Raw genomic sequence first — 24,410 nt, forward strand, 5'->3', positions numbered from 1 at the left:
GACGGAGGAGCCTGGTAGGCTGCAGTCCATGGGGTCGATAGAGTCGGACACGGCTGAGCGACTTCACTTTCACTTTTCACTTTCATGCATTGGAGAAGGAAATGGCAACCCACTCCAGTGTTCTTGCCTGGAGAACCCCAGGGACGGGGGAGCCTGGTGGGCCACCGTCTATGGGGTCGCACAGAGTCGGACACGACTGAAGCGACTTAGCAGCAGCAGCATGAGATGCTGGGTTTTTATCAAAATGAGGTGTGAAACCATCAGAGTGTTTTGTGTGGAAAAGTGACGTGATCTGATTTACATTGCAGTGGGATTACCGGAAGTAATTCCTGGGTAGCTCAAATGGTAAAACAAACAGTAAAGAATCTGCCTGAAATGCAGGAGACTTGGATTCATCCGTAAGTTGAGAAGATCCCTTGGTTAAAGGAATGGCAGTCCACTCCAGTATTCTTGCCTGGAGAATAACATGGACAGAGGAGCCTGGTGGGCTACAGTCCATTGGTTCGCAGTCAGACATGACTGAATAAGTAACACACACACACAGGATTTACCGGAGATACACTGCTGAGAAGAAATAATTGCAGGTGGGGAGCAGTGAGAAGGCTGGGGCATCCTGGAATTCCAGATTAGCATAGGGGCAAGTCTGTGGTGATACATTGTGTAAATGTATCAATGCTGGAACTTTCAGAATGATTAAATCCTTATAGACAATACTGTAAATTATGTCACATGTTGATTTACTGTAGTTGTGATTTGTATTTTTTGCTCTAGGAAGCTCTATTTGTTTCACAGATCTACCTAAGAAAGGAGAAAAGAAAAGTCTTCAGCTGAAGACACTCAGATTTTTTTTAATTTTGGCTTTACTTTTATCTTTGAGGTGGATGAAAATTGAAGAAACTGTGCTGCTGTTTAAAAAAATTTATTTAAATATCACTGCATTGCATGATAAGTGCCTATTTCCTGTAGTTATTAAAAAAACTTTTGTTTTCAAAATTTTAATTTATGTTAAATTACTCTGGGAAAGTTGATATGTAAAATTAACTACATCTCCACTCTATACAGGGGTTATAATTCCTAAAAACTAGTAAAGTTCCAAAAGGAAAAAAAAAATAAGGCTTAATATGTCCTTTCTTTGGAATTTGCTTGAAATTATTTGCAATCATCTTTTCTTATATTATAGACATCTTACTAGACAAGTCATGTCTCCAAAACTAGCAATTACTTTATGTAAGAGAGGGAAGGTAAATATTTTGGTTGCTATCATTAATTAATCTTTGTCACATTAAATTTAAAGTGACAGGTAACATTCATAATGTTGTCAACTGACTTTTATCTGTTTGTTTTTTTGAAGCTTTTGGAAACATGTCCAAAACATTGATGAAATGTTGGAAACCAGTTGAAATACAGTAAAATTCAACAGAATAAAATAAGACTGCTTTTTCTTCATCCACGTTGGAAATTGTCAAGAAGTGAACTATGACAATATATCAATTTTTGCTACTATTTCTACTCTGGGTATGCCTGCCACATTTCTGTTCTCCAGAGATAATGTTCAGAAGGACTCCTGTGCCTCAGAAAAGAATTTTAGGTGCACGTGTACCGAGGAGTGATGGCAAAATACTTCATCGTCAAAAGCGTGGTTGGATGTGGAATCAATTTTTCTTACTGGAGGAATATACAGGATCTGATTATCAATATGTAGGCAAGGTAAGTCTGTATTGAAATTGCAAATATTTACATTCTTTTATATGTGTATGTATATATGTCTCATAAGGAATACTTGAAGTTTATAAAAATTACCATTCTTACAAATTTTATTCTTTAGATATTCCTAAAGCAATATTTGATTATGGAATACAAATTATAAATTAAAAACTATGTAACGAATATGGAATGATAAATGTAGAGTTCACTTACTAGAATTAATTCTGCCTAAAACCTCGTGGATTAGAGGTAACAAAATTGCAATTTCAGAATTTGTATTTAAAAATCAATGATTGGAAGAAAACTATATGTCAATCTAGTCACTTAAATTGACAATGCATGAATATTACACATATAGTCTCATTGCTGTTGACTTTAGTGAGGAAGAAAAGATGTATTTAGAAGTTCTTTGATATTTTGCAGAATGAGAAAGCAAATGTCATTAGAAACACGACCTAAGGCCAAAAAAATACTTACTTCTAAGAAAATTCCAGATATAATATGCCAGATATAATGTAATATAATATAATTCCAGATATAATATTCCAGATATTAATGTTACTTATTTTTCTAAAGTCCTACCATGGGGACATTTATGTAAGGAAGAAACAAATGGAAAGACAAGCATTTAAAAGTAGTTTTCTAATCAGGAGCTTTCTAATCTCAAATGAGATTTCATGCTGTTCAGTTATAAAAGTTTGGGAAGAAAATGATCTGTGGTTAGGAATGGAAGGATAAGTGTGACAAAAGTAACAATGCTTTTATACACTGAGTTGTATTAATTTCAGTTTTCTTTCTTAACACTATCTGAATCTAATCAAAATTAGGTAATTTCTTAAAGAAATAATTCTTTTAATGGTGTTATTATTTTTATGGACAGTTTATGAAACTATGTTAAAGGGAAAAAAAAGTTAAACACACTCACAAAAGGCAAACAGACATAATCAAATGTTCTTATAGCCCAAGCAAAGACTATAAAATTAGGATAGCTCCATGATTGTGTTAGCATTTATTGCATCAACCTAATGCTTTTGCACTGTGGTGTTGGAGAAGACTCTTGAGAGTCCCTTGGACTGCAAGGAGATCCAACCAATCCATTGTAAAGGAGATCGGTCCTGGGTGTTCTTTGGAAGGAATGATGCTAAAGCTGAAACTCCAGTACTTTGGCCACCTCACACAAAGAGTTGACTCATTGGAAAAGACTCTGATGCTGGGAGGGATTGGGGTTAGAAGGAGAAGGCAACAACAGAGGATGAGATGGCTGGATGGCATCACCGACTCGATGGACATGAGTTTGAGTGAACTCCAGGAGTTGGTGATGGACAGGGAGGCCTGGTGTGCTGCAATTCATAGGGTCGCAAAGAGCGACTGAACTGAACTGAACTGAAACTTCAGTAGAGTCATTCACATAATTAAAATCATGCTTGAAGTTTTTGTCTTCTAAGAAAAAGAATTTGAGAAAATATATGTTCATTGATTTTTTAAATACTTTGGTATGTTTTTCATGTTCCAGTTATTTCAATCCTTTTAAAATCTCTGGCAATATAAGAATGATGGCATTAAATGTTAAATGTCATATTGACTGGAAGGAGAAAAAAAGAAATGGCAACCTAAGCAATTTTACCAGAAAGCAAGCAGTAGTGGACTTATCACAGGTGTCATCTGATCAAATGCCTGAGATCAGGAGGTGAAGGCAAATTTTATGGTTGCTGCAATAGGCAACTTTCAGTTTATGAAACCAACCACATGAAAATATAATAACTGAAATTTGATCCATAGAAACTATAAATGGTTTCGTTTGGTTCTTCCTAGACATAGCAGTTATTTGCATAGATTTTCCTTCCTCTAGTCCTTAATGAGTAATAAATGTTGCTAAATTGAATTGCATTATGTGCTGTTGTGATAGTCAAGCTACTTTATGTGCTTTCATTTGTTCTCTCTCCAAAGAATATCAATAGCTTGAAATCAAGAACTTCATATCTCCTTTTCTTTTTTTTTTTCATATCTCCTTTTCTATCTCTTAGATTTTAATATTTAGTTGATTGGATTAACCTGAGTTGTATTGAACTGAATTCTTAGAGTGGTCTGGTACCACTTAGCTCTTTGGTGGGGAACACTAATGTAGAATTTACATTACTAAGGGGTATTAAAGCCGGTAAATACTTAAAAGACATATGCATTTTGATAAACAACTCAAATGCTGCTTCCATAGTCTGCTCTATAAAAGCAAGTCAGAAAACTCTTTAATAAGTAGAATCATAAGGAACTTAAAGAATGTGCTCACCAGTTTCTTCTATGTGTCCTGAGCTACCAGATCAACAGAAGTAAATATATTCAATGTTGTAACTCTGACTTGACTTGTGATATTCAGAGCATCTGTTATTTAGCTTATATTTCAAGTCCATTTTGTATTTCTATCATTTATTCCTGTAGTGATCTGTGAGTGTGTATGCTTAGTCTCAGGCATGTCTGATTCCTTCAACCCCATAGACTGTAGCCTGCCAGGGTCCTCCATCCATGGGCTTTTCCAGGGAAGAGTACTGGAATGGGTGGCCATTTCCTTCTCCAGGGGATCTTCCCGACCCAGAAATTGAATCCAGGTCTCCTGCATTTTAGGTGGATTCTCTAATGACTGAGCTACAAGGGAAGCCCAACCTGTGAGATACCTATCTTTAAATGTCCCTTGCCTATAGTATATATGTGTATTATATATACTTGTCTATATATATATGATATATATATTATATTGCATTGTACAATATAATATATATAGTATATATGTGTATTATCACTGAATGTTTATATTGCATTAATTACTTATATAAAGATCTTATTTCAGAGATAAACATATCAATGTGTGTATGCAAAAAAGATAATATGCAACATAGAATATTTTTAAATGTGCATTTTAATGAATATAATAAGAAGCTAAGATATATTCTCTTCATGAGATATAATTTTTTTTGAAATTTCCTAGATATTCTTTCCAACATTACTTATAATAAATGTATTACATATTCATCCTTTCAGAAATTCTGGTTCTAGTTTTTAGTTTGTTTAAAGTAAATATGTGATATTGATGCTAAGTGATTCAATGAATAGTTTAGTTTAGAGGTAGAAGTTATAATTGTCCCAATTACTAGACACATGGGAAGACGTTGACAGACACTCCATTGTTGTGGGAAATATAGTGGGAGCTCTGAGTAAAGCCAGTGAAGAGACTTACAATGGGGAATTGAGGACAAAACTGAAAAGCACATGCATAAAGAGGGGGAACATTTAAATACCAAGCAGCCAATGTGAGCAAATGAGAAAGTGAAAATCACTCAGTAGTGTCTGACTCTTTGCAACCCCATGGACTATACAGTCCCTGGAATTCTCCAGTCAAAACACTGGAGTGGGTAGCCTTTCCCTTCTCCAGGGGATCAAACCCAGGTCTCCTGCACTGCAGGCAAATTCTTTACCAGCTGAGTCACAAGGGAAGCCTGTAAAACAGTCAATCGATCCTGTAAAAAAATGGATGGCATATAATTTTTTAGATAAAAACCCATTACTGCTTACAGAATTAAAGCAAGGGAAAGAACCCCTTAGTACTCATTGGGTTAAAGCAGAAGAAAGCTTAGGAAAAACATGTTACTGCCAGTCTAAACACTCATGTATATCCTTGTTACTGCCACTATTTTTCTCTCTCAGTGGTTAAATCAGTTAACTTCTTCTAGCCTTCATTTTCTCATCTATTGAATGATCATATCAGTGGTTTTGCATTATATATAAATATATATTTATATATTTACCACTGAGCCACCAGGGTAGCCTATAATGTACATTATATATATATTCAGTTCAGTTCAGTCGCTGAGTCATGTCCGACTCTTTGCAACCCCATGAATTGCATCACACCAGGCCTCCCTGTCCATCACCAACTCCTGGAGTTCACTCAGACTCATGTCCATCGAGTCAGTGATGCCATCCAGCCATCTCATCCTCTGTTGTTGCCTTCTCCTTCTGCCCCCAATCCCTCCCAGCATCAGAGTCTTTTCCAATGAGTCAACTCTTTGTGTGAGGTGGCCAAAGTACTGGAGTTTCAGCTTTAGCATCATTCCTTCCAAAAAGAATCCCAGGGCTAATCTCCTTCAGAATGGACTGGTTGGATCTCCTTGCAGTCCAAGGGATTCTCAAGAGTCTTCTCCAACACCACAGTTCAAAAGCATCAATCCTTCGGCGCTCAGCCATCCTCACAGTCCAACTCTCACATCCATACATGACCACAGGAAAAACCATAGCCTTGACTAGCCGGAACTTTGTTGGCAAAGTAATGTCTCTGCTTTTGAATATGCTATCTAGATTGGTCATAACTTTCCTTCCAAGGAGTAAGCATCTTTTAATTTCATGGCTGCAGTCACCATCTGCAGTGATTTTGGAGCCCCCCCCAAAATAAAAAATATATATATATATACTGTATATATATATATATATACATATATATATATATATAATGTATATATTATATTAATGTACAACATTATAGGCTACCCTGGTGCCTCAGTGGTAAAGAATCTGCCTGCTAATGCAGGAGATGCAGGTTCAATCCCTGGGTCTGGAATATCCACTGGAGAAAGAAATGGCAACCTACTCTAGTGTTCTTGCCTGGGAAATACCATGTACAGAGGAGCCTGGTGGGCTACAGTCCGTGGGATCACAAAAGAGTTGGAGGGAACTTAGCAACTAAACAATAACAAATGTACATTATATTTTTAATTTTATATGATTACATTATAAATGTGAAGTGTATAAGCATTTAAAAGCCCATTTATTAAGAAAAATTAAAAAGAATAAGAAGAAATAAAGGAAGACTGAGAAAAAAAAGAAGAAAGCCAGTGGTGGAATTGCTACTGCCATGGCTTTTATTAAGAAACTAGCTAAACCCATGATGAACTCAAAGCATTTCTTTGTTCACCTCTCAGTGATAAAAAAAAAAATCTTTTCCTCTAAATAATTTAATCAAATATATTCTAAACCAAAATACATTTTGCATAAGTTTTTTTTTTCAGTGAAATAATCACAGTATTGACCTTTAAGATGGGATAGTGTCTGCTAACCTTTCTCTACCTTCCAAAAAAAGGGGTTTAAAACTTGAACTTCAAGTATCTAGTTTGCTCTATGCTGCATTTATATCTCAGCATCCTATGAACATTTTTAAATTCCCCAATTTAAGATTTGAGAAACATTGTGTTTATCAACTATTTTTATTAGTTTAATTTTTGTTTTACATATAGCTTATCACAGATTTTCATTGCCTGTTTCAGTTGCTCTAAATTCAAATCTCTAGGCTTCCAAAAATTCAAATAATGACATTAAGCTAGATATGCTTGAATTTACTTTGAGCTGTAATAAACACACAGTTCTAAGTGAATTACTAATTCTATTTACTGTCCAAATTTTTCAGTTTATATAATAATTATTCTGAAGTTGAGAAAAACATGTTAAAAATATATTTTTAATCAAAGGCAGAGAATGAGAAAGATCCCCAAACACCAAAAACTTAATAACATAATTGAGCAACAATAAATCTGATTTTGAGTCAGCATAGTATCAATAAAATAATTCACTCTAGGAAGTAAAAACATAATAATTTTAATGAACAATTAGGACAACTGTCTAACTTCTTGATTTAATGTAAAAATATACCATATGGACACATGAAAGAGATTCTTGGGGCCTCCAAGTGATTCAGACCTGATAGTCTCATTGATGTCATCATTCTCTAAATGCAGAATACATTTGACACATAGAATCTTTTTTTCCTGGTGATAGATTTTTTAAAATTATTATTATTGAAGTATAGTTGATTTATAATGTTGTGTTAGATTCAGGTATATAGCAAAGGGCATATATATATATACACACACACATATATATTCTTTTTCAGATTCTTTTCCCTTATAGGTTATTATAAAATATTGGTGTGTCTGCTACACCTCCTGCATTGGCAGGATAACAGAAAGTTATGGGACCCTTTCTGTCTTAGATACCACACAGATGGCAAAAGCCTGAAATAGGTGACTGCAGCCATGAAATTAAAAGATGCTTACTCCCTGGAAGGAAAGTTATGACCAACCTAGATAGCATATTCAAAAGCAGAGACATTACTTTGCCAACAAAGGTTTGTCTAGTCAAGGCTATGGTTTTTCCAGTGGTCATGTATGGATGTGAGAGTTGGACTGTGAAGAAGGCTGAGAGCTGAAGAATTGATGCTTTTGAACTGTGGTGTTGGAGAGGACTCTTGAGAGTCCCTTGGACTGCAAGGAGATCCAACCAGTCCATTCTGAAGGAGATCAGCCCTGGGATTTTTTTTGGAAGGAATGATGCTAAAGCTGAAACTCCGGTACTTTGGCCACCTCACACAAAGAGTTGACTCGTCGGAAAAGACTCTGATGCTGGGAGGGATTGGGGGCAGGAGGAGAAGGGGACAACAGAGGATGAGATGGCTGTATGGCAACACTGACTCGATGGACGTGAGTCTCAGTGAACTCAGGGAGTTGGTGATGGACAGGGAGGCCTGGCGTGCTACGATTCATGGGGTTGCAAAGAGTCGGACATGACTGAGCTACTGATCTCTGATCTCTTGGCACTTACTATTTTGTCTGAGGCTTTTGGGATTTGTTCTCTGTCTGAGATAAAAAGAGTGTCATAACTTTTTGTTATCCTGACTTAATTTGAGATTTGCATTACATGAATCTATGCTACTAAATGTCCAGCCTGGAGAGGCAAGTTATTTTTATTTATTTCTTTGGAAGGGGCTTTTAATGTGCAACAGTTTATAATTAAGTTATCATTGGAAATTTCTAGAAGAAAGGTGTTCCAAAAACTGGAAAACAAAAAAAGTGTCATTCATGAGAGAATCACCTGACTTTAAACATTCACAAAGTCAGAAAGTACCAGCTGCGCTCACCAAATTAGACTGTATGTGTTTTATCCTTAATACTATGGGTACAATCAAATCAAACCTAGTTGCAACCAGGAAAGGACGAGTTGGAACTAAGGTAGAAGAAACTGTCCTGACCTCCCCACTGCAATCTGCCTATGGAGGAAGAAGTTCTCAGATGAACTTGTGGAAGAACTTTATATCAGAGTTTATAGAGTTAGAAGCACTCACTTTGACATTTTAAAAACTGTGTCGAGGCCAAAAGTTCCCAGGTGATTTTTTTCTTTTTTTTTTTAAATACAAACATGATGAAGAGAACCTACATAAAACACACACACACACATTTAGCTGTTCCATACATATAGGCTTGCTTTAGTGCTGAGATGGGAGAAGGAACGGTCTTGTGATAGAGTTATTTTCTATCTGAACCCCAGTAATGAAAACCATAAAAGGAGTGAATTTAGTTGGAAAATATCCTGGAAGAAAATAAATCAGGATGACTTGATAGACATCAACAGAAAATCCTTTAGATTAAATGATTAATTGAAACCTTCCTGATGAGACATTTGGACTTTTGAGCTACTTCACTTTCACTTTCACATAGACGTTATTTCCCTAATATAGGTAAAGGGAATTTGCTCAGTCTTGTCTGACTCTTTGCGATCCTCATGGGCTGTAATCTACCAGGCTTCTCTGTCCATGGAATTTTCCAGCCAAGAGTACTGGAGTGGGTTGCCATTTCCTTCTCCAGGGGATCTTCCCAACCCAGGGGTCAAACACGGGTCTCCAGCATTGCAGGCAGACACTTTATCATCTGAGCCACCAGGGAGGTTAATATAGGTAAAGACCACAATTAAAAAAGATGAACCTGAATTAGAATTTATAAAGACTCTACTAATCCTCAAGCATTTTTAAATACAGACATGTCCTGCAAAACCCTGATACTGTTTTCCAGGCAGACCACTTTTGGTTTTTCATTTTCAGAATGCATCCAACGTCTATATCTCTCAATATTTCAGCTAGAAGTTACATTGGAAAATTATGCTCACATCCTCAAAGCTCACCATAACATTTTAACAAAGTAGTTAAATTGAGGAAGATCTTAAGCTATGTTCCAGATATATGTGGTAGAAGTTCAAAACCACCCATAGGTGGTTTAAAGATAAGAGAGGCTATAAAATAGAACGTGCACCTAAAATTTTGTAAGCTTTTTTGGGAAGCCATACTAATTCATGTTAACTCATAAGTGATCAGGTAACACTGATTTAAGCATTTTATGTATTAATGTTATAGCATGCTATTCTTATATAGAGATTTTACTATGTTTTATTTACTTTTTAAGGAAATTGGTTTTGAATTTGGGTTTAATGTGTAAGCATTCTATTTTTTCCCATTTAAACTAAGGGGAAATAGACTTCTTGTTAGCATTTTCCAATAAAATATCTAATGCCAAATATCGAATTAAAAAAAAGATAAATGGAATTAAGTATGGGATACGCATATATAAAAAAACAACTTCAATCATTCTTTTACTTAAAAGTTCTTACTGGTAGTAGTGACAGTATATAATTACTAAACTCTTCCATGAACTTATTTACATAACATGCTATATCACTGTATAACCCTCACAGAACAACAGTACATCCACATCACCTAAATAATTTACCACGCTCACTGCCCCTACTGTACTCTAGTGATTTGTGGGAAGTCTATCTTTCCACTCATCTTTATACCCTTGATTTAGTAACCTGGAGAAGCTGTTTCCATCTTTTCTTTCCCACCAGCCTTATTTTTATATGCCCTTCTCTTGGACTTACCATTTTATAATCCCCTCCATACAGAAGCTCTCTTGTCTCTTTTTTCTGCTTCTTCAGTTTGTCTCCCAGCATCTTTTAAAATCTACATCTCTATGCTGTGTCCCCTGAATTTATTTTTATTGGGTTATGTTTTATATAATAGAGAATTATGGATTTATTTTCTAAAAATATTATTTCTATGCTTTTAGACCAATTAATTCACAAAGATTAGTAACAGTTGGAAGTAGATAGAAGCACTTTGATGATAATAATAGATGGGTAATAATTTTTTTAAAATGACTCAATTTCTCTGTGCCAAATAAACTTTTAAAAACATTAGCTATTGCTTTAAAATATTAAACTTAAGAAAATTTAGATATACAATTTAACCCATCATTTTTCAAATACAGAACTTTAAGAAATATAATAATCTTCTAATGAAAATTATGTGAAAATTGAGTCAGACTTTTGGCTAAAGTTTGAGAGAAATTTCTGTAGATGAAAAATGTATTGAAATCTCACTTAAATTTGTGCTGTAGAAAATCTCTTAGTATAATTAATCAGTAAGAGGTGAGTGTATAATGGCCATGAAGCATAGGAAATTATTATTATGGCATTATGAATTTCTACCAAAGCCCTCTCATTTTCTTTCTTGGAGACAATATACAATTATATAGTCAATTAAATTTTTGTCCCCTTTGTACTAAACAATAATGTTCTTTTCAGTAAAGAAAATGAAAAAAGGGGATGCATGTTATTATGCTTGCTCATCAATGTCTCATACTTGGAATATGTTCAAATATTCAAATTCTCAGTTGCTTCTTATGAAAACATGAATAGAAAAGGACAGTACACTTCAATAAATTTTCTGAAGTGAATTCTTAAATATTTACAGAATATAGTTATGTCTGACTTTTTGCAACCCCATGGAATATACAGTCCACGGAATTCTCCAAGCCAGAATACTGGAGTGGGTAGCCTTTCCCTTTTCCAGGGGATTTTCCCAACCCGGGGATCAGACCCAAGTCTCCCGCATTGCAGGCGAATTCTTTACCAGCTGAGCCTCAAGGGAAATCCAATATAGTTAAACTTCTACTTTCATTTTATCAAAGAATATGATTTAATCGTAATTTTATTATCATTATTAATATTGTTGGTGGTGGTATTACTATTTTGCTAATTGAGTAACTGCATTTCATGGGCTCCTGGTAATTATAAAAAGAAGTTAAAGAAAAGCATATTGGTTTGCAGGTAAATGAACTAAGTTTATAAAAGGGAACAATGATTTTGCTGGGATATAATATACAAACCTTTGGTTTTCTCCCTAGAACTCTAGTCCACAGGAAGCAAAAACACTTTATGCAAATTTCAGATTCTTTCTGGTAAAATTCTTTCACTAACCTCGCTTTTAAAGCTATACATTATGCATTTATAGATTACATAAAGTTATTAAATTTAGAATTTTAAATGAAGATATTAAATCTCAGTGCAGGATTAAAATTATTTTATCAAATAGGAAATTAAGCTATAAGAATGTGTACTATTATAGCATTTATCTCAAGGAACATTTCCTATTTTGACTGCTGTTTAGCTTAAATTCCCTCAGTGAACTCCTCAGTTCCGTGTTGTATCTTCCAAATATCCCCAAAAAACTCTAACAAAATTGAATTCTTCAATTTTCCCTGATACTAGTTCTGCCACTGGAGAAGGCAGTGGCACCCCACTCCAGTACTCTTGCCTGGCAAATCCCATGGACGGAGAAGCCTGGTTGGCTGCAGTCCATGGGGTCGCTAAGAGTCGGACACGACTGAGCGACTTCCCTTTCACTTTTCACTTTCATGCATTAGAGAAGGAAATGACAACTCACTCCAGTGTTCTTGCCTGGAGAATCCCAGGGACGGGGGAGCCTGGTGGGCTGCCGTCTATGGGGTCACACAGAGTGGGACATGACTGAAGTGACTTAGCAGCAGCAGCAGTTCTGCCACTATGTAGAAAACAACGTCATAAGCTTAGCACCAAATCTAGTTTGTAAATGTTGGGTTATCCTGAGATCAGAGGAGCAGAGGGATAATGTTGTGAATCATGCACTGAGTGTATGCATTCCTGAGAGCTGAGTGTCCAGGAATGTGGTGAAGAATAGGTTACTTGACTTTCTTTTCTGAATAATACCACAAAACTAAAATTGCATTGGTAACAGAAATATTTCTACTACTTCATAGAAAAGTCAATTTATTTTTGTAGTTGTTATATGTTTATTTAATTTATATGTTGAATTGATAATGCATGCACTTTGCATAAAATTTAAAGGGCAAAATAGGGCATATATTACAGTTAAAACTACCCCTACGACTCCCACCAGGATCCATAGTTCTCTTCCTCAGAAACTGCATTGATCAGTTCTGGGTTTTGTTTTGTTTTGTTTTGTTTTACATATATACTCCAAAAGATATTATAGAACTACTTAACAAGTATTTACTGTTTTGTTTTTATATAAATGGTGGTGTACTTAATACAATGTTATAAAACATGATTTGTTTTTTACTTAAAAATGTAACTTGACATATTCCATCAGGGCAAAAAGATACACTTCATTTTTAAAAGCATTTAGTAGCTTTATAGTATTATTTCCAGTAAATATATTGTAATTTATTTTACCATTTTCTTCTGAAGGACTTTTATTCTTTTAAAAAAATTAAGTGATATAATCATATGTTATTTCACACAGTGCTGGTATAGCTTTAGGAATATGGTTAGACTTGAAATGTTTAAGCAAAGTTTGGAAACTTTAAACTTTCAGAGGTATTGCTAAATTGCTCTTCATTATGTTGTTTGAATTTATCATGCCAACAGCAAGGTACTTCAGCAACTTTTGTTGTTCAGTGCTAAGTCATGTCCGGCTCTTTGCGACCCCATGGACTGCAACACACCAGGCTTCCCTGTCCTTCACTATCTCCCGAGTTTGCTCAAATTCATATCTATGTAACTATTTAATTGTTTAAATCTCTGTACTATCAACATTTGTAATAGTTTTTCAATCTTGTAAATTAAAACACTTCTCTTATTTTAAGTGAGAATGAACATTTCTTCATGTGTTTAAAGCATTTTTTATTTAAATTAGTGTTTATATCCTTCACCAACTTTTCTATTGTTAAACTAGTTTTTTTTTTTGACCTGTAAGTTCTCTTTATTAATTGACCCTTAATTCTTTTTTTACTTTCAATGTGATACATGCTGAAAGTTGAATAAAACACACTTATAAACTTTAACAAATAAGTGTATGACCTCAAGTCCAGTCAAGAAATGGAAAATTAGTGGTCCCTAAGGACCTCTGTGTGTCAGCAACAACATCATTTCTCCTTTATAAAAGTGGCAATTACATTCATTTGGGGTTAATAATGCCTTGTATTTCTTTATAGTTTGAACCAGTCATAAACAACATGCTGAGTTTTAAATGTTTCTGAAATTTAAAGTAATCATTGCTCACATATTCTTTTGTGTCTTTTGCCCAAATGGGGTTATGAAATTAAACCAAATTTTGTGCAGAGGGTCTCTGTGTTTGGATTTAGTCCTACATTATTATCAGTAATGGAGATACAGTGTTGTCCCTTCACCTTACTTTGGTTCTTGCTCACAGTACTTCTGTGAATGTTTCTGTACATGCGTTCTCTTGCTTATGTACATTGAAAGAGTATATGATTAGGAGTAATTTGCTGATCTTTACTGGAAAAGGAAATGGCACCCCACTCCAGTACTATTGCCTGGAAAATCCCATAGACAGAGGAGCCTGGTAGGCTACAGTCCATGGGGTCGCAAAGAGTCGGACACGACTGAGCGGCTTCACTTACTTACTTACTGTGTGCCTAGCTTCAATTTTTCCAAGTATTGCCATTTTAGTTTCCTTGACTTTAACCAGTGCATACCCCCACTGTCAGTATACAATGGTTTCTTTTATTCTAAGTAGAGATTCAATTTTGTTATTTTTAGACTTTTCTCTTTTTAAATCTGATGTTTTAATTGGCATTTTCCTAAATAACAATGAACTTTGTGTGTGTGTCAACAAGTTTTTCAAGTGTTCTATCAACCATTTCTTCAGGTCATCTATTCCTTGCTTATTGGTTGTTTCATTCTGAAATCCATAATAGGTGTGTAGCACTTATTATTTTTAGATATGCTCTAGGTTACCAGGTTATATCTCTGAATAAAAGACAACACATCCTGTGTCATGAAGCTCACTTTTTTTTTTGGGGGGGGGGTGTGGGAAATGCAGGAAATTAAAAATAAATATAATAAATATAGAAGCCTTAGGTATGTTAGATGATAAAAGTTGCTGTCAGAAAAGAAGAGAGAGGTACTTCTCTGGTGGTCCAGTGACTAAGACTCCATGCTCCCAATGCAGGGGGCCTGGGTTCAATCCCTGGTCAGGGAACTAGATTCTATATTCCACAGCTAAGAGTTCACAAGCTGCAACTATGAGATCCCACATGCTGCAGCAAAGACCCAGTGTAGCCAAGTAAAGAAAATATTTTTTTAAAAAAGAAAAGAAGAGAGAAAGCAAGGTAATAAATATTGAGGGGTGGAATAGAGCCGGTGATGGTAGTCAATACTTCATCACTAAAAAGGTGATATTTAAGCAAAGGATTTGGAGGAAGTGAAAGGGGTAACTAACAGCTATTAATGGAATACATTTTTCTTTCTTTTTTTTGCATCAAGATGAAATAGTTACTACAAACATTGTAAATCAAGAGATTCTCCATGAATATTCAAGGAAAGGCAAGGAGATATGTGTGCCTGGGGCAAAAGAGGCAACAACAACAGTAACAACAGAAGGGAAAGACAGAAAGGTTAACAGTATGCACAGATGCTACAGAATGTGGCAGACAGAATAATTCCCTCAAAGACTCTTGTTATTGTTTAGTCACCCAGTTGTGTCCAATTCTTTATGACCCCATGGACTGCAGCAGGCCATGCCTCCCTGTCCCTCACCATCTCCCAGAGTTTGCCCAAGTTCATGCCAATTATTGGTGATGCCATCCAGCCAACTCATCCTCTGACACCCAAAGATATCCACATCCTGATTCTCAAAATTTGTGTATGTTATTTTAAATTGTAAGCAGAGACTCGTAGCTGCAGTAAATTTGAAGCTCTTGAGATAGGAGAGATTATATCCTGGATTTCCTGTGTGATCCCCATGTAGTTCCGTGGTTCCCTGTAGGAGTAAGACAAGAGGTTTAAAATCAAAGGAAAGGGATGTCACAATGGAACCAGAGGTTAGAGTAACAAGCTTTGAGTGTGGAAGGAAGGAACAGGGGCCAAGGAATACATAAACCCTCCAACAGCTGGAGATGGCAAAGAAACAGAGTCTCATCTGGAGCCTCCAGAATGAGCAGAGCCATGCTAACACCTTGCTTTAGACTTCTGACCTCCAGAACTGTAAGAGGATAAATTTGTGGTGGTTTAAGTAACTAAAGTTTGTGATTTTACAGCAGCTATAGGAAGCAAAGACATAAGATACTGTGTTTTGTCTTTGACTCTGAGTTGAAATGGGATGATATTGTAGAATTTTTAGCAGAAGATTGACATTGTATGAAATAAGTTGTTAAAATATCAGTCTGACTTCTGGCATTAAAGTTGGCACAGTAGAAATTGGTGTAGTTTCATGCATAGATGTTAGGGAGCATTGTTACAGATGACTCAAAACATTTTGGGCTGAGCAACTGAAAACTGACTTGCTTTTATTTGCAGTGGTAGGGCATTAACAGTAAAACCTCGAGTTCATTTTTGGATATGTTAAAATAAATGGAATTTTGTGATTATATGAGTTCAGGAAAGATTTCTAAACTGGTCTCTTAAAAGTCATCAGCATATAGATGAGAGATGGGACTGTAAGATATCAAGAAATTGAATGCAGTCATAAGTGGAAATAAAGCTGCTTTCAAGGACAAACCCACATTAAGATGTATGCGTGAGAAGGAGGAGGATGTGGGACAAAAGAACAGAAAATATCAAATACAACCAAGAAAGAATATTCTTTGAACTGTGAGGAAAACTAAGACCTTGGAGTGTCTTAGAAGACTGGCAAAGAACATATTTGGAGAGGAGAATGTGTTAACTGAGTCAAAAGCTGCTAAGTCAAGTACGTGGAGAGTCCTATTGACTTTAGTTTCATGGAGATTGTAGGTGAACTTACTTTTATGGTTCCAATGATGTGGGTCCAGAATTCTTACCATAATGGATCCCAAAGGGAATGGAGAGAGAGAAATTGGAAAAGTCACACACAGGGAACATTAGAGTCTTTTTGTAGCACTATCTGATAGGGAGAGTATGAGTTGGATCAAAAAAAAAGGAACAACTCTTTTTTGACTTGTCTTTCTGCATTGAAAAAAACTCCAATAGAATATTGAATAGATGATATGAGAGGGACTATATTTTGCTCTTAATTTGAAACAGTGTTCAACAGTTCAGTTCAGTCACTCAGTCGTGTCCAACTCTTTGTGACCCGTGGACAATGGCACACCAGGCCTCCCTGTCCATCACCAACTCCCAGAGTTTACCCAAACTCATGTCCATTGAGTTGGTGATGCCATCCAACCATCTCATCCTCTGTCATCCCCTTCTCCTCCTGACCTCAATATTTCCCAGCCCCAGGGTCTTTTCACATGAGTCAGCTCTTCACAGCAGATGGCTAAAGTATTGCAGTTTCAGCTTCAGCGTCGGTCCTTCCATTGAATATTCAGGACTGATTTCCTTTAGGATGGACTGCTTGGATCTCCTTGAAGTCCAAGGGACTCTCAAGAGTCTTCCCCAACACCACAGTTCAAAAGCACAGTGCTCAGCATGTTATCATTAATTGTGAAGTTTCTTAAGGTTGTTTTAAAATATATTTTTATCGGACTAAAGGATTTTCTTTTAATACTAGTTTGCTTTGCTTTTAAATCATAAATGAGTATGAAATATTGTCAAATATATGTTTCCATCTGTTGAACTGTTTATTTTCCCTTCAGTATGTTACCAAAGGATTACCTTATTTTTCTTATTTGAACTAAACTTGAAGATTTGGAAATAGGCCACACGCCCTTCAGTATGTTACCAAAGGATTACCTTATTTTTCTTATTTGAACTAAACTTGAAGATTTGGAAATAGGCCACACTGGTAATTTAAATCATAAATGAGTATGAAATATTGTCAAATATATGTTTCCATCTGTTGAACTGTTTATTTTCCCTTCAGTATGTTACCAAAGGATTACCTTATTTTTCTTATTTGAACTAAACTTGAAGATTTGGAAATAGGCCACACTGGTAATATAAAGCTTTATATTGTCAAATTCCATTTGCTCTTTCTTTGTTTAAAATTTCTACTTTTATAAAATCATTTATTTTCATACAAGATATCTCTCAGTAAAATTACTATTTCTATTATATCTAGACATCAAAGTTACGACAGTCATATAAAATGAGACCACTTTTTATTACCACTTTTTCTGTTACCTTATGTATTAATAATTTGTGTTTTGGTGTAAACACCAATACAGTATACTAACGCATATATATGAAATTTAGAAAGATGGTAACGACAACCCTGTATGCGAGACAGCAAAAGAGACATAGATGTATAGAACAGTCTTTTGGACTCTATAGGGGCGGGGATGATGTGGGAGAATGGCATTAAAACATGTATAATATCATATAAGAAACGAATTGCCAGTCCAGGTTCGATGCAAGATACAGGAAGCTTGGGGCTGGTGCACTGGGGTGACCCAGAGGGATGGTATGGGGAGGGAGGTGGGAGGAGGGTTCAGGATGGGGAAAATGGTTACACTCGTGGTGGATTCCTGTTGATGTATGGCAAAACCAATACAATATTGTAAAGTTTAAAAATTAATTAATTAATTAATTTAATAAATAAAAATAAAAAATAATTTGTGTATGCAATTGTATTAATGCTTTCATGAATGTTATCTAGAATTCATTTAGAAATTTCTTCTGTACAATTGTTTTATTATAGGGAAATGTGGGCTATTGACTTATTTTCTTTAATGGTTATAGGACTTCTCAGGTTCTCTTTCCTTCTTGACTTAGTTTTTTCTAAATTTCATTTTTGGCATCTGTTAAATATCTTGACATATAGGCTGATGGGGTAAATCTAGAAGGCTTCTTAGCTCATGATCTAAAAAAAATTTGTATATGTTTTTAAGGCTAGATATTTTTTTAAGAGGTAAAAGAGGAAGGATATGGTGCAGAAATTGTGTGTAGCCCTCAAAGTTAAAATATTTATTTTCTGCTTCTTTACACAAACACAAAAGTATGTGGAGGCTATGTTAGAGGCTTTTTTAAGAGGAACAGCACAGAAAGTCCTCTTTTTCTGTGGTCATATGGGACTATAAAAAGGTTTGTGCAAGCTGAAAACATGCAATATCATTTTAATAATCAATGAGGAAAATTAAAACTGTTCTGTTATGTTAGAATTTTTTTTTCAAATCTTCAAAACCCATTTAATATTTGCTATTAATTTAGTTAGTGAAAGTGAAGTCACTCAGTCGTGTCCAACTCTTTGCGACCCCATGGACTGTAGCCTACAAGGCTCCTCTGTCCATGAGATTTTCCAGGCAATAGTACTGGAGTGGATTGCCATTTCCTTCTCCAGGGGATCTTCCCAACCCAGGGATTGAACCCTGGTCTCCCGCATTGTAGACAGATGCTTTACCGCCTGAGCCAATAAAAAATATATAAAACTCATATTGTTTCAGTTCAGTTCAGTTCAATTCAGTCGCTCAGTCATGTCTGACTCTTTGCGACCCCATGAATTGCAGCATGCCAGGCCTCCCTGTCCATCACCAACTCCCAAAGTTCACTCAAACTCACGTCCATCGAGTTGGTGATGCCATCCAGCCATCTCATCCTCTGTCGTCCCCTTCTCCTCCTGCCCCCAATCCCTCACAGCATCAAAGTCTTTTCCAATAAGTCAACTCTTCGCATGAGGTGGCCTAAGTACTGGAGTTTCAGCTTTAGCATCATTCCTTCCAAGAAATCCCAGGGCTGATCTCCTTTAGAATGGACTGGTTGGATCTCCTTGCAGTCCAAGGGATTCTCAAGAGTCTTCTCCAACACCACAGTTCAAAAGCATCAATGCTTCAGCGCTCAACTTTCTTCACAGTCCAACTCTTGCATCCATACATGACCACTGGAAAAACCATAGCCTTGACAAGATGAACCTTTGTTGGCAAAGTAATGTCTCTGCTTTTGAATATGCTATCTAGGTTGGTCATAACTTTCCTTCCAAGGAGTAAGTGTCTTTTAATTTCATGGCTGCAGTTACCATCTGCAGTGATTTTGGAGCCCCCCAAAATAAAGTCTGACACTGTTTCCACTGTTGCCCCATCTACTTGCCATGAAGTGATGGGCCCAGATGCCATGATATTTGTTTTCTGAATGTTGAGCTTTGAGCTAACTTGTTCACTATCCTCTTTCACTTTTATCAAGAGCCTTTTTAGTTCCTCTTCACTTTCTGCCATAAGGGTGGTGTCATCTAGTATGCTATAATTTAAAAGAAATTATGCTATAATTTGGAGAAGGCCATGGCACCCCACTCCAGTACTCTTGCCTGGAAAATCCCATGGACAGAGGAGCCTGGTAGGCTGCAGTCCATGGGGTCACTAAGAGTTGGATACGACTGAGTGACTTCACTTTCACTTTTCACTTTAATGCATTGGAGAAGGAAATGGCAACCCACTCCAGTGTTCTTGCCTGGAGAATCCCAGGGATGGGGGAGCCTGGTGGGCTGCCGTCTATGGGGTCGCACAGAGTTGTACACGACTGAAGTGACTTAGCAGCTGCAGCAGCATGCTATAATTTAGAAACATTGATAATTAAATAATTTTATTTTCTAAAGAAAGAGTAGCTTGAATAGTGCATACATTCTTTTCTTCATATGTATGAACTTTTTTTTATGCCTTGGCCAGATTCTCATATTCCTTCCTAAGTATTTTTCTAGAGAAATATCTTTAAGAGTTCCTTTAACATATAATGTTACCTGGAGGCTGAATTGTAAAAGTACCACAGACTATTTTATCACTGTTCATCCCCTGTCCACCTGACTTACACTGTCATTGACTTTTATGTTCCTTATTTGTTTGGATTTATTCACACATTTTACATTTTCTTCACTATTTCTCCTTACATATTAGACTTTCAGTGAGAGATCATTTGCTTTTGCTATGAAATAATTATATTCATTAGTGTATGTGCTAGTGATGGTATCTTCAACTTTATTTTATCTGAGGGTATTTTTGGCTTTGTGTTAAAAAGTTAACTTTTGTGGCTACAGAATTTGAAAGTGATAGCCATATCAGGTAACATTTCTCTGCTCCCTGGATTATGAATGGATTGCTGGTTCTGAGAAATCAGCTGACCTCCTTCTTCTTCTTTGAAGATAATTCACATGTTTCTATCTGACTTCTTTCAAGTTTTATCTTTAGGGTTCTCTGGTTTACTTAAAAACATTTAATCTGGCTCAAAATATTGTTGAGGGTCATCTTGTCATGGTCAGTTTTTTTTTTTTTCTTTACTTTAAATTACTTAACCCTTTTCCCCTCTATTCCTCCAGGTTTGCTTACAGTAAGGTAATTTTCTTTCTAATTCCATAGCATGAGCAACTGGTTTTAACTGTTAAATGTTTGAATGTTGAGTCTACATCTTTGGCCTTGAATTGTGTACCTGTTACACAAGAAGTGCAAGAAACCTGAAAAACAAGTTTTCTCTTATAAACATATTCACATAGTAAAAGCAGCTTTAGGATTTGCTATTCTACTTACAGACATATGTGACCTAAGGTGTTTATTTCCCATTATACATGGTTCTGTCATCTCACCTTGTCTTTATTACTTTAAAAGAACTGTTGTTTATATTCTCCCCAGCATTTCAAATTGTTTTTAAGATAATTTTTTCCAAATAACTTCTCTACCATTTCTGAAAATGAAGATTTCTTCCTATGAGTTTTATTAGGAATTGCAAATATATATTCCCTAGTATAAACTGTGTTTTACCATTTGAGTGTGTATCTGTAAATAAATTATTCAGTTACTTTTATGGAGTTAAACCATTTATTTCTTTTGTTTTCTAAGTTGTTTCCTTTGTTGTTCTGATCTCTTCTTGGAAGCGGCTTCTTTCAGTCTTTTCATTTCTCTCTAAATCATGTTATTCCAAACTCAAGTAATTTAGTGTTTATTTCCTATATAACCACAACAAACCATCAAATCAGGAAATTAACACTGGTGCATTATAGACATTACTTCAGACCCCATTCAAATTTTGCCACTTTTTCCAGTATCATTCTTTATGGAAAATCGAGGCAGTTAATCATACATGGTTTTTATTTGTCATGCCTCTTTTGTTTATTTCTGCTTTCTGACATAGTTCTCAATGATTCTTTGATTTCATGATCGTGACACTTTTGAAGATTACAAGCCACTTATCTTCTGAATTCTGAAATGTTCTTCAATTTGTGTGTGTCTGATGGTTTCTCATGATTAGATTTGGGTTATGCATCTTTAGTGGGAAATCACACAAGTGATTCTGTTCTTCTCATTGCCTCTTATCAGGGGGTGCAAGGTTTCAAATTGTGCCATTCTTGGTGATCTCTATGATTATTGGATTAAAATGGCATCTTCACTATAAAATTATTGCCATAAATTATTTTCTTTTTATTTAAATTTGCTTTTTTAAGCCTTTTCTAAGAGCAGTTATATGTTCACAAAAAGATGGAGAGGAAGGTGCACATATTTTACATATATCCCTTGCCTTGACATGTGCATGCCCTCCCAGCTATCAAGATCCCCCACCAGAGTGGTGCATTTTTATGACTGATGAACCTACAGTGACACATCATAATCACTCCAAGTCCATAGTTTACTTCGTAGTTGACTTTCCATGCTGTACATGCTATGAGTTTGGGCAACATATGATGACACATCTCACTGTGATGAAATCATAGGGACTCTACTCTCCTTATTCATCTCTCCTCATCCCCTAAATATGACAACCAGTAGCCTTTTACTCTCTCCAGTTTTGTCTTTTCCAGAATGTTATATAGTTGGAATCACACAGTATGTAACCTTTTCAGATTGGATACTTACTTCATTTAGTAATATGAATTTAAGAGTCTTCCTTGTGTTTTCATGGTTTCATAGCTCTTTTTTTGTGTGTGTGCTGAATGATATTTCTTTGTCTGGATGTGTCACAGTTTTATCCATTCACCTACTGAGGGGTATATTGGTTGCTTCTGAGATTTGACATTTGTAGGGAGAACTGCCTCTAGGTGTTTTGTGAACATCCGTGTGTATATGTTCTGTGAACATAAGTTTTCAACTCCTTCCTTGAAATACTGAGTTGGATCAAATGGTTAAAGTTTGCTTAATTTTGTAAGAAATCAATAAAGTATCTTCCAAATTGGCTGTACTATTTTGCTTTCCCACTAGCAAAATATGAGGCTTCCTGTTGTTCCACATCCTCACCAAAATTGGGTATTGTCAGTGTTCTAGATTTTGGCCAGTCTAATAGATAGTGGTATCTCATTGTCATTTAGATTTGCATTTTCCAGATAACATATGATATGGGAAATCATTTCATATATTTATTTCCTATCCATGTATCTTCTTCAGTGAGGTGTCTCTTAAGATTTTTGACCTATTTTATGCTTGAGTTCTTTGCTTTTACTGTTGATGTTTAAGTGTTCTTCATGTGTTCTGGTCCTTTATCAAAAACATCATTTTCTCAAATATTTCCTTCTGGTCTGTGGCCAGGCTTCTCATTCAATTGCCATTCTCTTTCACAGAACAGACATTTTTAATTTGATGGAGTCCAGCTTGTCATTTATTTATTTCATGGATGTGCCTTTGGTATTATATCCAAAATACATCACCATATCCAAGGTCATTGAGGTTTTCTCCCATGTTATTTTCTAGGAGATGCATGGTTTTGCTATTAGGTCTGTGGTCCACTTTGAGTTTGGTTTTGTGTTGAATATATGTCTGTGTAGAGATTAATATTTGCATGTAGATGTCCAGTTATTCTAACACCAGTTTGTTGTAAAGACTATTGTATTGCTTTTGCTCCATATCACTGACCAGTTAAATATATATGTAAGTCTATTTATGGGCTCTTTATTCTGCTCCACTGATCTATTTGTCTCTTCTTGCACAAATACTTCCCTATCTTGATTACTGTAGTTTTATAATAAGTCTTAAAGTTGGATAGTGTCTGTCCTTCAATCTCATTCTTTCCCTTAAGTTTTGTTTTGGCCCCAAGGCTTTTGCCCTTCTATATAAACATTGGAATCAATTTGTCATTATCCACAAAATAACTTACTGAGATTTTAATTGAGATTGCATTGAATCTCTAGATCAAGTTTGGAAGAACCGATATCTTGATTTTATTGACTCTATCCAGGAACATACAATTTCTCTTCATTTATTTAGTTCTTATTTGATTTTAGTATTCAGAATATTTTTAGTTTTTATTCTGTGGATTTTGTACGTCCTTTTGAGATTTATATACAGGTTTTTAATTCTGGTAATGATACTGGGGCTTCCCTGGGGTCTCAGTCAGAGGTAAAGAATCTGCCTGCCAATGCAGGAGATGTGAGCTTGATCCCTGCATCAAGAAGATCCCCTGAAGAAGGAAATGGCAATCCACTCCAGTATTTTTGCCTGAAAAATCTCTTGGACAGAGGAACCTGGCAGGCTACAGTCTCTGGAGTCCCAAAAAGTCAGACACGACTTAACAACTCAGCAGCAACAACAATGCAATGGTATCTGTGTCCTTACTTTCAGATTTTACTTACACATTGCTGGTGTATAGGAAAATTATCGACGTTTGTATGTTAACTTAGTATAGCAACCTTGCTATAATCACTTATAAGTTTCAACATTATGTTAATTATTTCAGATTTTCTATATAGTTGGTTTTGTCATCTATGAATAATGCTATTT

General features: G+C 35.7%; 1 protein-coding gene across 3 annotated transcripts in view; it reads left to right on the forward strand.

Moving 5' to 3' along the window:
* The window catches only part of CDH10 (cadherin 10), a 186,834-nt gene that overhangs the window by 67,914 nt on the left and 94,510 nt on the right, over positions 1-24,410 (forward strand). For all 3 annotated transcript variants that reach the window (XM_061393821.1, XM_061393819.1, XM_061393820.1), the window contains exon 2: positions 1,352-1,707. In XM_061393821.1, the coding sequence (XP_061249805.1) occupies positions 1,477-1,707 (231 nt within the window). In that variant the 5' untranslated portion in view covers positions 1,352-1,476. The remainder of the gene's footprint in view (positions 1-1,351; positions 1,708-24,410) is intronic.

This window comes from Bos javanicus, chromosome 20 (assembly GCF_032452875.1).
Source record: "Bos javanicus breed banteng chromosome 20, ARS-OSU_banteng_1.0, whole genome shotgun sequence".
Lineage (NCBI taxonomy): Eukaryota > Metazoa > Chordata > Mammalia > Artiodactyla > Bovidae > Bos > Bos javanicus.